General features: G+C 47.5%; 1 protein-coding gene across 46 annotated transcripts in view; it reads left to right on the top strand.

Annotated features, from left to right (window-relative positions):
- The window catches only part of PRRC2C (proline rich coiled-coil 2C), a 114513-nt gene that overhangs the window by 92523 nt on the left and 5401 nt on the right, over nt 1-16589 (top strand). For 43 of the 46 annotated variants that reach the window (XM_027823664.3, XM_037906900.2, XM_037906899.2 and 40 more), the window contains 2 exons: nt 11702-11805; nt 15934-16060. In XM_027823664.3, coding sequence (XP_027679465.2) covers nt 11702-11805; nt 15934-16060 — 231 coding nt within the window. The remainder of the gene's footprint in view (nt 1-11701; nt 11806-15933; nt 16061-16589) is intronic. The other 3 variants (XM_043521469.1, XM_043521468.1, XM_037906896.2) reach the window with 1 other exon arrangement.

The raw sequence follows: 16589 nt of genomic DNA, 5'->3' as shown, positions 1-16589 counted from the left end.
TGGTCCAGGCACAGCGGCAGGTCATATGCTAGCCCGGCCTCCCTTTGTAGTCATCAGTTGATAGGACAGGCTAGTCAGGCTGAACAGCCTGCTCCGCCGGTGCCACAGCAGGTGCAGTGGCCCTTGGCTCCTTGGCTGGCACCGTGGCACCAGTGTGCCCCGTGGCCTCAGACGCAGCCAGTGGGGGCTCGCTCGGTGGCCGGAGCCTTGGAGAGACAGTTGGCCTCCCTTTCGCAGCCTCCCAGAAAGGAGTCAATGCGGCATGCATCTTTGGTTCCGCACCCGGAGGGTGACCAAGTGGTGAGACCTCCGGTACCGGTGGATATGCAGAGTACCGCATCCTCATCCTCCCTGATGAGGCAATTACGGCCCCTCCTCCCCCTGTTCCACAGGAGGACTCTAAGGCCCACCAGGAACTATTGAAAAAGGTGGCATCAAGCCTCAGACTTCAGACCGAGGAGGTGGAGGAACTCTCGCACTCCCTCTTCAATGTCCTCTCAGCCTCAGCACCGGGCAGGGTGGCCCTCCCACTCCACGAAGGGGCGGCAAAAATTTCAAATGCCTTGTGGCAAACCTCAGCTTCCTTGTCCCCCGTCTCTAAAAGGGCGGAACGGAAGTACTTTGTGCCCACCAAGGGGCATGAATACCTGTACACCCACCCTGCCCCCAACTCCCTCGTGGTCGAGTGGGTCAAACACAGGGAGAGGCAGGGCCAACCAGCCCCTACTCCGAAAAATAAGACTCAAGGAGGCTGGACTTACTTGGGGGAGAGGTTTATTCGTCCTCAAGTTTCCAGTTAAGGGTGGTGAACCATCAGGCCCTCCTGGGTCAGTATGAGTTCAATTTGTGGGGCTCTCTACCCAAATTTGAGGACTCCCTCCAGGAGCGTGACAAGGAGTTCAAAATTCTGGTGGAGGAGGGCACAGCGGCTGCCAGGGCAACCCTGTAGGCAACGTCGGATGCCGCGGATACGGGTGCAAGGTCTATGGCCTCCGTGATGTCCATGAGGAGGGCATCATTGCTCCTGCTGTCTGGACTGTCCCGTGAGGCACAGAACTCCTTGCAGGACTTTCCATTCGATGGCAAGGCCCTGTTTGCAGAACAGACAGACATGAAATTGCACGGCCTGAAAGATTCCCGCATGTTTAAGATACTTGGCCTCTACATCCCAGCTCCGGCCAGGACCAAGTTTAAGCTTCAGCAGGCTCCCACCCAAGCCATCCACTCTAAATATGAGCCCCCTTATAAAAAGTCAAAGGACTATAAGAAACGCCCGCAGAGGCAGTCCCGGTCTGCCCCCCAGCCTGGGCCCTCCAATGGTAAACAGGTGGGAAAGCGTCAGTTTTGACGGGACGCCCAGGGGCCATTTACCAGTTCATACCAAAGATCCACCCGCAGTAAAGCTTCCCTTCTCCAGCTTGTGTGCTTTTTCTCCCGGAGTGGTCGCGGCTGACTTCGGACAGTTGAGTCCTCAACACCGTCTCCCAGGGCTACACCCTTCAGTTTACCTCTACCTCGCCCAACCACCCTCCATCCCCGTCCCTCCTGGGGTACCCCTCTCACAAGGCCCTGCTCGAGCAGGAGGTGGGGCAGCTCCTTGGCTTAGAAGTGGTGCCAACAGAGTTCAAACACAAGGGGTACTACTCCCACTATTTCTTTATCCCAAAGGTCAAAGGGGAGCCCACGCCCATCCTGGACCTGTGAGGCCTGAACCAGTACATGGTAAAGCTCAAGTTTCGCATAGTCTCTTTGGCCTCCATCATCCCTTCCCTGGATGCCGGGGACTGGTACGCCACCCTCAATCTGCAGCATGCGTATTTCCACATTCGTATATTCAAGGGACACAGGCATTTCCTCCATTTCACAGTTGGGCAGGAGCACTACTAATTTACGGTCCTCCCATTTGGCCTGTCCATTGCTCCCAGGGTATTGACAAAGTGCATGTCTGTGGTGGTGGCCTACCTCAGACGTCGCGGGGTTCAGATCTCACCTCTCTGGATGACTGGCTGGTCAAGGGCAACTCCAGTTCGCAGGTGTGGGATCACATGGCGCTCCTCCTGTCCACGTGCGCCACCCTGGACCTGTTGGTAAATGACACCAAGTCCACGTTAGTCCTGGTGCAGCACATAGTTTATCGGGGCAGTCCTGGATGTGGCATCAGCCAGGGCCTCCCTCCCACCGGACAGATCTGAGACCCTGAGAGGGCTCATAGACAGGGTCACATGTCGGCATGCACATATGTGGTTCGCCACACCAGACTCAGGATGTGGCCCCTCCAGCTCTGGTTGGCCTCTGTGTTCTCCTAGTCCAGAGACAGGATGGACAAAGTCCTCACTGTGCCCAAGACGGTGATCGCCTCCCTACAATGGTGGTCCTTCCCGCAGGCCCCCATTGGTGGAGCTGGCGTCCGACCCGTCGTACCTGGGTTGGGGAGCCCATGTCAGGAACATTCAGACCCAAGGTCTGTGGTCCGCGCAGGATCTTGCCCTGCATATAAACGTCAAGGAACTCAGGGCAGTCCGGCTGGCATGCATGGCCTTCCGCTCTCATCTGGAGGGCAGAGTGGTCAGAGTTCTCACAGACAACACGGCCTCGATGTTTTACATCAGCAGGCAAGGCGGGGGCCCATTTCTCTTCCCTCTGCCAGGAAGCCCTCAGGCTGTGGGACTTCTGTATAGCCCACAACATTTGCCTACAGGCCCACCACTTACCGGGCGCCCAGAACTCACGGGCGGATCTCCTGAGCCGAGATTTCTCCTCTCAGCATGAGTGGTCACTACACCCCCACGGTGGTGCACAGGATTTTCCAAGAGTGGAGAACTCCCCAGGTAGACCTGTTCACGACTTGGCAGAACCGCCGGTATCCCCATTTCTGCTCCGGAAGGGGAGTTGGGAGTGGGCACCATCTCTGATGCCTTCCTCCTATACTGGTTGGGCCAGCTTCTCTATGCCTTCCCCCCGATCCCGCTGATCAGCAAGGTCTTGGAGAAGATAAAAACGGACAAGGCCCTGGTCCTTCTGATTGCCCGGCCGTGGCCCAGGCAGCATTGGTACAGGACCCTCACGAGCCTGGCAGTCACCCCGCCGCAGCCATTGCCATCCCACCCGGACCTGCTCTCCCAGGGCCGCCTTCTCCATCCCAACCTAGCGGCACTCCACCTCACAGCGTGGCTGCTCAGTGGTTAGGCCAGGAGGGAAGGACGTGCTCGGAAGGGGTTCAGCGCGTCCTTTTGAAAGCAGGCAGCCCTCCATGCGTCGGGCCTACTTGGCGAAGTGGTCTCAGTTTTCCCAGTGGGCAGCTGAGCAGGGCATTTCACCCGTGGCTGCTCCAATCCAACTCATTTTAGACTACCTCCTTCACCTTAGAGCCCAAGGCCTAGTGCCCTGTCCGTCAAGGTGCACTTGGCAGCCATATCGGCCTTCCACCTGCCAATTCAGGGGCATACGGTATTCTCCCTTGTTATGACTGGCCGATTTCTTAAGGGATTGGATCGTCTCTTCCCGTACGTTAGGCCCCCAGTCCCGCAGTGGGACCTGAACTTGGTGCTGGCCCAGTTGGAGGGTCCCCCTTTTGAGCCGCTAGCTACATGCTCCTGGTTGCACCTCTCCTGGAAGGTAGCCTTCCTGGTGGCGATCATGTCAGCTAGACGGGTCTCGAAACTCAGGGCCTTGACCTCTGAGCCCCCATACACGGTGTTCCATAAGGATAAGTTCCAGCTCTGACCACATCCTTTGCTCCTCCCCAAGGTGGTCTCCACCTACCACATGGGTCAGGACTTCTTCCTGCCGGTCCTCTGTCCCAAGCCCCATGCGTCCAGTGAGGAGTGCCGCCTCCACATGCTGGATGTGAGACAGGCTCTGGCTTTTATCTGGAATGGGCTAAGCCATTCAGAAAGTCTTTGCAGCTGTTCATTGCCTCAGCTGAAAGGACGAGGTGTCAGCCGATCTCCACTAGTGGCTCTCCAACTGGATCACCTCATATAGCCGTACTTGTTACGACCTAGCGGGAATCCCCCTGCTGTCGATTGTGAGGGCACACTCGACTAGGGCGCAAGCCTCGTCGGCTGCCTTTTTAGCCCATGTCCCCATTCAGGACATTTGCAGGGCTGCCACATGGTCTTCTGTTCACACGTTCACTTCGCATTACGCGATGGTCTCTCAAACCAGGGAAGACGCCAAGTTCGGCAGGGCTGTACTCCGTCCCAAGAGTCTGTGAACTCCTACCCACCTCCAATAGATATAGCTTGGAATCACCTATTGTGGAATGCACATGAGCAATCAGTCGAAGAAGAAAAGACAGTTACCTTTTCTGTAACTGTGTTCTTCGAGATGTTGCTCATGTCCATTCCACATCCCGTCCTCCTTCCCCTCTGTCGGAGTTGTCTGGCAAGAAGGAACTGAGGGTGGGGGGAGTACACAGCACCCCTTATACCGCGCCATAGAGACACCACTCCAGGGGTCACTAGGGGCGCTCCCCTCCGGGTACTGCTAGGGGAAAAACTTCTGGCACCAGTGCACGTGGTGAGCACGCACACCTAATGTGGAATGGACATGAGCAACACATCTCTAAGAACACCAGTTATGGAGAAGGTAACTGTCTTTTTTTAGAGTAGGCCAGTTTTTGAAACCTTAATTTTTTTTAAAGAGGCACTGACAGCATCCCCTGCTTGTTGGGTACCATGGCAACAGGTGTATTAGAAATAGCTATTACAGATTTATTATTTTTGTTTTGTGCCTCACATTTGTGCATACAAAAATAACTTGTTCTAGCCCTGCTGTTAGACATTGACCGGGCTTTTCTTCGCGTACTGCGTGTAGCCATTGTCTGGCTTTATTCCAATACTTGCCTCAAACTGTTCAGTTCCCAGCCATGGGAATAAAGTGCTGATGATAATTTCCTTTTAGAGACTGTCTTTGTAATTCTGCTGTTTTGAAGATATCACACAAGATTCACATTTATCCATTGTTCCACTCTAAGTCTCGGGATTGTGCTGTTGAGGTGACATATTGCTTCTCTGTTTTCTTCACCCTTTTAGATGTGGTCATGTACATTCTTTTCTGGTTTATGTCCATCACTGGCTTATTTGATGTCTTCATTTTTGAACAATTCTGACTAGAATATAGATGCTCAGGATACTGGCTGTTGGTCTGCACACTACCTGAGTAGAGGTGGGAAAAGGTCATGCTCAACTAAGATTCTGAAGGCCAAAAACTTAAGCTAGGGCAGGAATCCTTTTCCTACACACAGGAAGCTGAAGACTGGAGTTGGAAATCCTGTGCAGTAACTTCAAATAAGCAATTGTTCTTTGAATAGTGTCCTTATGGGTGCTCCGCTTCAGGTGTCTGTGTACCCCACATGCCTTCGATGGGGGATTTTCATTAGCAGTGTCCATTCAGCCCACTCATGCGCCTTTGATATCCTCGTGCCCCACACGAAGGCTGTCTCAGGCTCTATAAGCAAACCATCCTCAGTTCCTTCTCACCCCCTTCAGCCTGAGATGGAGCTTAGCGTGTCTGCATGGTGTTTGCGTCCGCTTTTTCTGTGCTTGTTTATCCCAATTTAGCTAGCTAGTTTTTAGTTTGTAGTGGTAGTTTGTGTTTTTAAAAAAAATTTTCTTTTCCTCTGGGGAATCCTCTCTGTGCAGGGCATGCCCCAGGTCACTGGGCTTTAAACTTTGCCTCTCATGTGGAGAGGCTATTCCAATCAACAATGGACACTCAAAGTGCCTTTGCTGCCTGGGAGAATTGCACTTCCCTCGGAAGTGCAACTTTTGGTTAGCCCTCAGATCTAAGGCTTGGAAGAACCAAGAAACCAGGCTGACTGCTGCTGATGGAGCATTCCCTTTGCCCTGCTTCAGAGCTAGATCACCCCCCCATACGTTGTTCCTCAGTGGCCCCTTTGACCTATGCACAGCAGTCTCCCAGAAAAGGGAGATCCTCAGTCCTCCTATGAACATTCTAAGAAGAGGAGCTCTAATTCGCCTCCCAAGGAACCCCCCTCAAAAAGACCTTGTTGCCTGACTAGGTCCACATCCTCAGAGATGATGTCCTTGAGGCTCAGTACCGTGGAGGCAGAGAGTTCCTCCAATACCCCCTTTCTCAGAGGTGAGGGATGATACTCAAGGACCTCACCACTCCTGATGAGAGCAACCCTGGATGCCACTCCCTCCTGCTTGTGGTCCTCAATGGCCAGATTGGGGTCCCTGGGCAGCTTCTTGCAGGTAGTTCTCTGGGGCTCCAACCCTCTCCTACTGGGATGGTAGGGAGGCTCAAGCTTCTCCTCCCCAGCAACAGGAGAAAACATTTGAAGCCCAAGAAACTAGGGCAGATGAAGAAGCCACTCCTCAAGCTACCATTTTGTCATCTTCTCCAGTTGAAGCTGCAGTGCCTCCTGCTCCATCTATGGCAGATGACTTTCAGCAGTTCCATGATCTCACTAGGCGGGTAACAGAATCTCTACAGATAATACCAACACAAGACGTTGTATACTCTGTAGTCTGCGACACCATCCAGAATTGTCCTTCCTATCAACAAGGCTCTCCTGGAACCTGTGAAAACCATTTGGCAAACCCCGGCTACAGAAGTGGCAACGTGTAAGAGGACTGATTTTTCAAAAAAAATTACATGTCCACTAAGGACTCAGTTAGGTGGAAGGTGGGAAAATAAGAACTCGCTGTGGTTGATGCAGTTAGTGAACTGGGCAAGCAACATCGTCATAAGTCCACCCCATACGATTGAGACCAGAAACACCTAGACCTGCTTGAGAGAAAATCCTATTCATTGGCAGCCCTACAGATGTGTATTGTAAATTATCATGTGCTGATGGCAAAGTACAACTACATAATATATAAACAGTTTGCATTGGTTATTGAACACTTCCACCGGACCAAAGGGACCAGTTTCAGGCCACAGTGGCTGAGGGACAGTTACTAGCCTGAACATCCCTTCAGGCAGCTCTGGATGCTGCATATAGCACAGCCCACTCTATCTTTACGGCAATGGTGATGATCAGGGCTTCCTGGTTTACAGCTATCTGGCTTCCCCAGAGAAGTCCAGAATATGATAAAGGACTTTCCATTTGATGGACTCAGTCTGTTTGCGGAAAATACCAGTGTGTCATTGCGTACCCTTAAGGATTGTGGGGCCACGTTACACTCATTAGGTGTCTACACACCTGCAAACAAAAGGAAGTTTAGTAGATCAGGAACGGTTCAAAGACACGGTCCGATGCGATTCTCCAGGTTTCAGCGACCAACTCTTAGAAAGAGACAGCTTCCAAAGAAAGAGACCTTCTAACAAAACTGATGTGTCTACGCAGAAGCCTTCATCATCAAAGTGGCTGTTTTGACGGGATGGTTAAAGGTTCAAGCCCCCACTTCTGTTCACTTGCCAACTATGATGTTTTGCTCACCTCCCTCCATTTGGAGACCAATTCTCCCATTTCCAACCAGCATGGGAATATATCGCCTTGGACAAATGGGTGATGGAAATATCATCATGCCACACCATCCATTTTACTTACCTCCAGCCTCCTCATTCCACTTCTCCATCCCTCTTTATGGACTCCTCTCATGAGTTGCTGTTCAGACAGGAAATAAACTCCCTTCTTTGTTCAGGAGCAATAGAACTTGTCCCCGGTCAGCATGGAGGAGAGGCGTCTATTGAGGTATTTACTTGTACCAAATTAAAATGGAGGGTGGAGACCAATCCTAGAGCTAAGATTCCTAAACCAACTCGTGAAGCCTCAGAAGTTCAGGATGGTGATTCTCTGGCAGCTATAATTTCTTCTCTAAATTCAGGGGGTTGGTTTTTGGCCCTTGACCAATACCCTCGTCCTACAGAAGGTTCCTGCATTTTGTGGTAGGTGAGGATCGTTTTCAGTATCAGGTGTTCTTGTTCGGCTCTGAGGGTTTTCAAAAGTTCTATCGGTGATGGCTGTCGACCTGCATAGTCAGGCAATCGTACTCCCCTACCTCGATGACTGGCTACTCAAGGGTTAGTCGTACCAGGAGGTGTCATCTGCCACAGCGAAATGCTTTCCCTGTTCTTAGACTTGGGTCTGCAGTTGAATGTGGAAAACTGTACACTAGCTCCTGTTCAGAACCTACAATTTATAGGAGCATCCTTGGATTCTTTAGCAGCCAGAGCCTTCCTTCCCATGGACAGATTTGTGACATTATCAAACCTTTTCAGAGTTATTGCAGGGAGCCCCCAGACTTCATTTTGAAACTGTCTTCAATTCTTTGTTCACATGGCAGTTTGCACCTTTGTGACAGAACATGCGAGATTACAGCTTTGCTGTTGCCAGGGGTGGCTCAGATCAGCTTACTCGCCAAACACACGCAGCCTGGACAAAAAGGTGTCAGTTCCCCAGCAGGTGACTCATTCCCCAGCCTGGTGGAACATTCATTGCAATGGTAGGGGCAGGGATTCCTTTTCTTCAGCGGACACCAGCAGTAACCATAACCATGGATATATCTCTGTTAGGATGGAGGCACATCTAAGTTCCCTGTAAGCTGCATGGCTGCGCATTTGCTCAGGGAACCTACCCAGGGACCTGCTGCTGCCGAGGCGCCCCTCCCCCAACTCAGCCTGCGGCCTGGACTAGCCGGGGTGCCCAGGCCTGCCAGGGTGGTGTGGCCAGATCGGGCCCAGGCACAGCTGTTGTGGCCTGACCCAGGCACAGCTGGGGCAGCGTGGCCTGGGCCAACCCTCTCCCAGCCTGGACCAGCTGTGGGAGGGCTGCCTATTCTGCAGCCCCAGAGCTCCCATGCTGCTGCAGGGAGAGAGGGCTGGGGAGGAGTCGTCCGTCCGTGTGTCATTTCTCCCCCTCCAATCACCTTCCTATTGGTGCACATAACAAAATTCATTCTGCATGTGGGTGGGAAAAATTAGAGGGAACACTGGGGCACACGTGGTGCTCTCACAATACAGGGCAAATGGTCACCCAAGAAACCATCCTTCATATCAACTTACTGGAGCTCAAAGCAGTGAGAGTACGTGCCTTCATTTTCTGCCTCATATCAGGCACAGATCTGTCAGGGTCATGATGGACAACATGGCCTGCATGTTCTGCATCAGTTGGCAGGGAGGAACAAGATCTTTCCTTCGGTCCCGAAGCAATAAGGTATTGGAACTGGTACATAAAACATCACAAAGGAATCCCAGCAATGTATCTTCCGTGCAGACAAAACATCAAGGGGAAAAATACCTGCTGAGAGCATCCGCCAAGACTACTAGTGGGAGCTGAATCTCCAGAACCTGGTTGACATTTTTCAGATTTGGGGATTTCCAGAAGTGGATGATTTAACAACAGCTACAAAAAGAAAATGCCACCTGTTTTATTCAAGGGGGAGTTTAGGTCCCAATCCCCTGAGGGATGCATTCGATCCTCTCCTGTTTGATTTTGTTAACCATTCTGAGGATCAGAGTCATTCTAAGCCCTGATGTGGTCAAGGCAAGCATGGTTTACTTAGCTGTTTCATCTAGCTCACTGTATGATGACAAATGTCCCAATCACACCTCAGCTCCTTTCTCAGGACTGTTGCATCCCAATCTGAGCATTCTTCACCTCAAGGCGTGGCTCCTTGATGGTTCGTAGGGCTAGAGCTGTTCTGTTTTGCAGAGGTACAGCACATATTAAATAGTAGGAAAGATACTACCAAAAATACTTGCCTTCACAAGTGGAGACGATTTAGTCACTGGTGTGAACTCCAGGAGATAGTCCCACATTCTGCCCCACTCCTCTTTTTCTAGAGTACCTGCTCCATCTAAAGAAAACAGGGCTGTAACTTAGTTCTCTCAAGATTTTTCTGGCAGCCTTTAGCAGCCTTTCATACCACTATTGAGGGGTTCTCCCTGTTTACTCAGCCAACAACTGCAAGGTTCATGGAAGGCCTGGGAAATCTCTTTCCACCAGTAAAGTCCGTACTCCTGTTTGGAAACTTTAATATGGTTCTTAAGTCTTATAAATTCTCCCTCTAACTGATGGCAACCTGCTCCTTATCAAATTTCTCTATGAAAACAGGCTTCCTGGTTGCTATTACCTCGGCCCGCAGAGTCAGAGAGATGGGGCCTTAATGGCAAATCCTCCTTTCACAGTTTTCTACAAGGATGAGGTTTCCTTACATCTGCATTCCAGGTTCCTTCCTAAAGTGTCTTCTGAGTTTCATCTGAATCAGATCATTTACCTGACAGTGTTCTTTCAGAAACCTCAAGTCCATTGTGGAGACTGCTCCATACTCTAGATGTCAGAAGAGCGTTATCCTTCTATGTACGTAGGACTAAACCAGGGGTGGCCAAGCTGTGGCTCCTTGTATAGGCACAGATTCTGGGGCTGGAGCTACAGGTGCCAACTTTCCAGTGTGCCAGGGGTGCTCGCTGCTCAGCCTCTGGCTCTGCCCCCACTCCACCCATTCCTGACCCTTCCCCTGAGCCTACAGTGCCCTTGCTCCTCCCCGCCCCCAGCCTCCTGATCGGGAGGTGCAGGGAGGGAGGGAGAGGTGCTGATCGGTGGGGCTGCCAGTGGGTGGGAGGAGCTGGGAGTGGGGTAGGGGAGCTGATGGGGGGCTGCTGACTTATTACTGTGGCAATGTACATTCGTAAATTCTGGCTCCTTCTCAGGCCCAGGTTGGCCACCCTTGGACTAAACCATTTAATAACTCCGCAAACTGTTGGTTTAGTTTGCAAACAGATTAAAAGGCTCTGGCTCTTTCTACCCAAAGGCTTTCAAAATGGATTTCTGGGTACATTACAACTTACACTGCTGTCAACATCTCAACCTCCTATTGGGGTGTCAGCTAACTCAACAAGATGACAATCTACATCTACTTAAAAATGTCCCAGTCGCTAAAGTCTGCAGAGCTGCTACATGGTCTTCGGCACATACCTTCTCCAGACGCTCTGCCTTAATCGATGCTTCCAGATCTGATGCAGCAGTTGGCAGTGCATTTCTTTCCTCTGTAATTGACTTGACTCTGAAGCTCCCACCTCCTGATGGGGCTACTGCTCCATCTGAAGTTGAGCACTCATAGGGACAGTACTTAGGAGGTTACTCACTCTGTGCAGTAGCTGTTATGTAGCTCACGAAAGCTTATGCTCAAATAAGTTTGTTAATCTCTAAGGTGCCACAAGTACTCCTTTTCTTTTTGCGAATACAGACTAACACGGCTGCTACTCTGAAACCTGTTAGTTTTTGAGATGTGTCCCCCTCTGGGTGCTCCATTACCCATCCTCCTTTCCCTCTTCAAAGTCTCCTTCTGAGACTCAGCAATGGAGAAGGAACTGAAGGCGGTTCACCCATACAGCCCGATCTAGCCTCAGCATGGGGCTTGAGGAAGTCAGTAGCGTGTGCACAGGCTGAATGGACACTGCTGATGAAAATCTGTAATTGAAGACGCATAGGGCACATGCTTACCTAAAGTTGGAGCTTCGATAGGGAGACACATCTCAAACTACAGTTACTGCACAGAGTGAGTAACCTCTTTCCCTGTCATGTGGAGTAATTGCATGCAGGGAAGGACAGCCATGTGCTTGGATGTTCTTAGGTTGCAAGTAGCTAGTTTTGCAAGCTAGTTTTTTTCCATTGTAATAGCAGCCATAATAGAATGGGTCATTTGTGGTTGTCCTTATAAGTGATGCATTTGGGTTAAACCACAAGTGATGCATGTGGGCTAAACTGCTGTTAATAATTTTTCTCCAGATGTCAGAAATGGATCTTAAGGCCTTTGGAAGCGGCATTGATGTTAAACCAGGAACTCCACCAGTTACTGGTAGAAGCACCACTCCAACCTCCAGTCCTTTCCGGTAAATGAGCCTTTTTAAGCCCAGAATTTCATATAAAATCAGTTCTGTATTAAGTATTGTAACTAGCTGTTTGCTCATGCATGACCAATCAGTTCTTTGAAAGAGATGAATGTTAATGGGGATGAGGGGGAAGGCTATGAATACTTCAAAATGATAACGCTTAAACAATCAACTATCTTAGCACAGCAGAAGCAGCATTACAGTATGTCATCAGGTCTGCTAATGGTTATGCCAGAAGGGTACTACCCCGAAACATGAAGATTATTTTTTTTAATTTGTGAATGAAATTGAAATATAACTGAACAGTTTTTAGAAGTGATTCCTGGGAGCGTAGTGGTGAAAAGACTTTGGGATGGCACTGTGATAGGTTTTAGAAGTTATTCTGTTTAAGGGTAGAACTCTTACCTGCACTGAAGATTGTAGTCATTACCTAGGGCATAAACTAAAGCCCTTCTTAAAACCCCATGCCTTAGAAAGTAAACATAGTGACAGCAACTCTGATGGAGTCTTATGCTTCAGTGCAGGATTTACAAACTGTTCTTAAACTCTGAAATTAGTATATAGACTGGCTTGCAGGTTTATTTGGCTGATGTACGAAAAAGTGTAGCAGATTTTGCAGGAAAATTTAGTAACATTGAGATGTATGTTGCCGGCACACAACTTTTTGAGACAGCTCACAATGCTACCTGAGGGAAAAGCCTTTAATAGAGTAGAAAAGGCTAGAAAACCAGACATACTGTAATCCTCTATGGCTACTAGGAGTTAATGAAAAATCTGAAGTACTTTGTAGGAGTTTTTATTGGCCATCTGAACAATTGAATTTAAGAAATCCTACACTAAATTGGTATTACATCAGGCCAGAGATTTCAAAAGTAGCAAAAGGAGAGGATCCTCTTTATTTCATACTAATCTTCCGGTATGTGAAAATTTGGAGATTCATAAAAACCAGTAGGATTTTTGGCTCCTTCAACATACAGGGGATGAAGATTGCAATGACTTCAGATTCTGCCTCTCCATTACACTTCCAGGAGAGGAAGAGGTTTTGGTTCTGGAAAGGGTTTGTTTTTTCCCCCAGTTACTGGGCCTGAAATAGATTGTATTGTAACCCAGACTGACTTCATGTGGAGTTAAGGAGAAGAGTGTATTTTCAGAAACTGAGGTGGCAATGACTTGCAGGCACTAAAAAGTTTTTAAAAACCCACAATGCAGAAATAGAGCTAGAACGTTCTGAAGATTTCAGAGGAATGTAAACATACATTGCCTATGAAGACTACAAATGAATTGTAATTCAAATTCACTTTTGCACAATGTGGACATCTCACCTGTATCAGCCCTCAGTGTTTTGTGAGCTTTATTTTAACAGGAGGTTATATTTCTGTGAGCTGATCCATTTGACTTGACTGTGGTTTTCCCCCTGAATACAACGTAAGAGCTCAGGTGGATCCCCAATGTTATGTCAATTGGTGAACAACCTCAAAGCATTTTTGTATTGACGTGTTCTGATTGTATCCTTGAAATAAGTATATCTTAGTCCCAAGCATTCATATAATCTAATGTTACTAGTGTTAACGCAGGCATGTGCTAGTACCTAGATCTTTGCTGAATGTATGGCCTGTAAGGGCAGAAGTCTGGTTCTGAATGGGGCCCACTTGGTCTCAATGTACCCTTAATATCTAACTACTTGGATTTTTTTTTTAAATAGTCTCAAATCATCCCTGGGTTTTTTTTGTTGTTTAATATTGTGGCTATACAGGTTCTGAATGCATCAACACATGTTGGTACATTGCTTGTTGACATCAAGATAGCTGAAATTTAGTGGGCAGGTAATTAACCTTATATATAGTCTCTTCTTCACTTCCAAAATCCCTGCTTGGTTTCAGTCACTGAAGCTTAATGTTCTATTAGATGACAATAATTGTGTTAAGATTCTTATGTACAGAATCAGTTGTCTGGGAATGTTTTAGGGTTTTGTGCGAAGAGCATTTCTGCTTTCTTTTTTTGTATAACACATAAGGTAATTTGTTTTTATTCAGAAATAAAAAAAATTGTGATTACAGTACTGATTCATTGCCTGTATCTTTGTAATTGTCTATCCTTACTCATCTGACAGACCCTGCAGTTCTGAAGCAGACAAAACTCCCATTGAGAGGCTTGGGAGTTTTGACTGCATCAAGGCTAGAAATGTATGTATATTATAGCATAGTTACGTACTGAATTGGGAAATGCCAAAGCGAAGTGCATATGCACACACTTGTTCTTCCCCCTGTATGTGTGCATTTAAGATGGTCTTCAATTATATTGTATTAAATACAGTACTACCATAATTTTTTCCGAGAAGTTTAGGAGTCTAATATTCAGCATCATGTTAGTAATCTTTTTCTCTTATACTTACACAATTATTGATTTAATAGTTCATGTGTATCCTAAGATTCTAGGGGAAAATGTGTGTAGTACTGTGTTTGAGCATGTGCCTACTAAATTAAAAGCATTCAGTGATGAAGGCTTAAAGTGCAACTTTAATTTTGACATTTCTGATTTTTATTGAATAATTCCAGTTTCTGTTCGACCGGCTTTTTAATATTATTTCCTGAAACCTTCTGATAGAGGGGAGAGATTCTCAATGGATTTTCAGTTCCCTGCTTCGGTTAAGGTCTTTTCAGCAAGATAGAAACTGGTTGTTTTATACAAAGGAGAAAATACTAGCTACACCGTGTTCTCAGATATGCAAATTAAACCATCTAAATCTGAGTAGCTTCTTTCCACTATGGTAATTGGACTGAAAATTCTGTAGTTAGAAAATGGACTATTCGAGTTGACAATATCCCTTGATGTGTACTACTTCAGTGTTTAATACAGATTTTGAATGGAAATTCCAATTTTTCATTGCAAGAAGATTTTGATGGGGTAAGGAGGGAGAAAATATTAAAAAGAGCATCAGTCTTCATGGCACCAATATTCTGATGGGTTGCAAAGAAAAGGCAGTTAATGTGTAAAATCAGCAATCAGGAAATATTTGAGAAATTACTGAATTGCCTGTCCCATGTACTTTATGGTCTGCTACAGAGATCCCTTCTCTTGCACACCTTAGCAGAACCCGAGGTATATTGATGAAGGGCCTCAGGCCTACTCATCTTCATTGGGCAAGCGTGCAGTTGGGGCAGATGAGCTGGAAGATTCCAGAGAGCCACCGAGTCGTAATAATTTAAACTTGTTCAGGTTGAAAATTGTAGGAATAAATTGACTTAAACTAATAACAATTCGGGTGACTTAGTTTAGCTGTGCGCGCGCACACGTGCTGCATCAGTGCTCATGTAGTAATCTTAACAAAAATATATTGCGCATGTTTAATACATGATATTTAAAGCAAATCAAACCCCATTTCCTCATGACCGAGACCATGCACTACTCCTCAGTGAAGGCTGTTGCACTCTCAAAAAATCAACTTTCAAACTTCATCTGTTTTGGCTTCGCTGCTCAAAATGTTACAGAAAAAAATTGTAATGGAGGGACATGGTTTTCATCTCACAAAAACTAAAAAAATGCATCCCACACCTGGAGAACTTCAGCCTGAAAACAAAAGTTTCAGAAATCTATGAGCAAGAGAGAGGGTCAGAATGGAAACAATTAGGGAGCATCAACTGTCCTGCATGTGTGCTTGGTGCATGTCACAGGTCCTGGTGCTGAAAAGCTTAGGATCTGAATCAGACAATACAAAGGGAGTGGAATGGGCAAAAAAAAAAAAGCCGGGGGGGAAGGGGGCCTGACCCCACACAGCAAACAAGGGGGCCTAGCCATACACAGCAAACAGTCTTGCTTACTGAGTCTGAGATCGTTTATGGTGGGGGCACCAGGTAAAGTCTGTGACCAAAACACTTACTTTCCTTCTGTGTTCTGTTGCTCATTTTGTTCAGTAATTCTGACTCTCAACTGTTTCCCCTTGGGGTTGCCATGTTAACTTGCTACCGTTCTGGCTTCATTTGCCTTGTGGATCCTAGTGGTAGTTGCTAGGGAATATCTGATGGTAGTTTTCCTTTGAGCTCAGATTTCAGCTTGGAAGTGCTAATTACAAAAGCATCCTTGTGGTGATAGCAATGTCTTGATTCTAATTGGTGTTGGTTTCTTTTCAAGGGCCGCTTCTGCAAGTCCTAACAACCAGTCCAATAAAATGAACAGCATTGTCTACCAGAAGCAGTTTCAGTCAGCAGCTGCTGCTGTGAGAATGACACAGCCATTTCCTGCACAATTCGCACCCCAGGTGGGAAACTGATGGCTTCCTGAAAGCAAACTTGCTTTTCTATACCTCAGTTAATCCTGTGACTTTATAACTCTACTCACCTGTGGGCACTGTGTTTATTTTGATGGGTTAAAAGTATAAGCCCTAAATTTAATAAAGAATGTTGTTTATCAAGCAACTGAATTCAAGTTAAAGCAGACTTGTCTTCAACCTTGCAAGTTAATGCAGGTTTTCTGGTGTTTCATGCATTTTAATTTTCAGGGACATCTGCGCATCTGAAAGTGAGGCACTTAATAGCACTAGGTTGAGTAGTTCTAGTACAGGTAGGTGCCTTGCAGGCTTCCCCACACAGCTCCAGATAACCTCATTTCTATACACACTACTGTAGGGGAATTGGGGGACTCCGTATCTCCGAAGGGTCCCAGTGCATATTTAAGATTCTAAAAACTTCAGCAGATTCCTAGTTGTTTGTCTGAGATGCAGTTCTGAAGTGATCCAAAGTATGATTTTTTTTTTTCAAATATTCCAGTGAACACCTAAAAAAGGTAAC

Source organism: Chelonia mydas, chromosome 8, assembly GCF_015237465.2.
Source record: "Chelonia mydas isolate rCheMyd1 chromosome 8, rCheMyd1.pri.v2, whole genome shotgun sequence".
NCBI lineage: Eukaryota > Metazoa > Chordata > Testudines > Cheloniidae > Chelonia > Chelonia mydas.
This window is presented reverse-complemented; position numbering and strand designations above follow the sequence as displayed.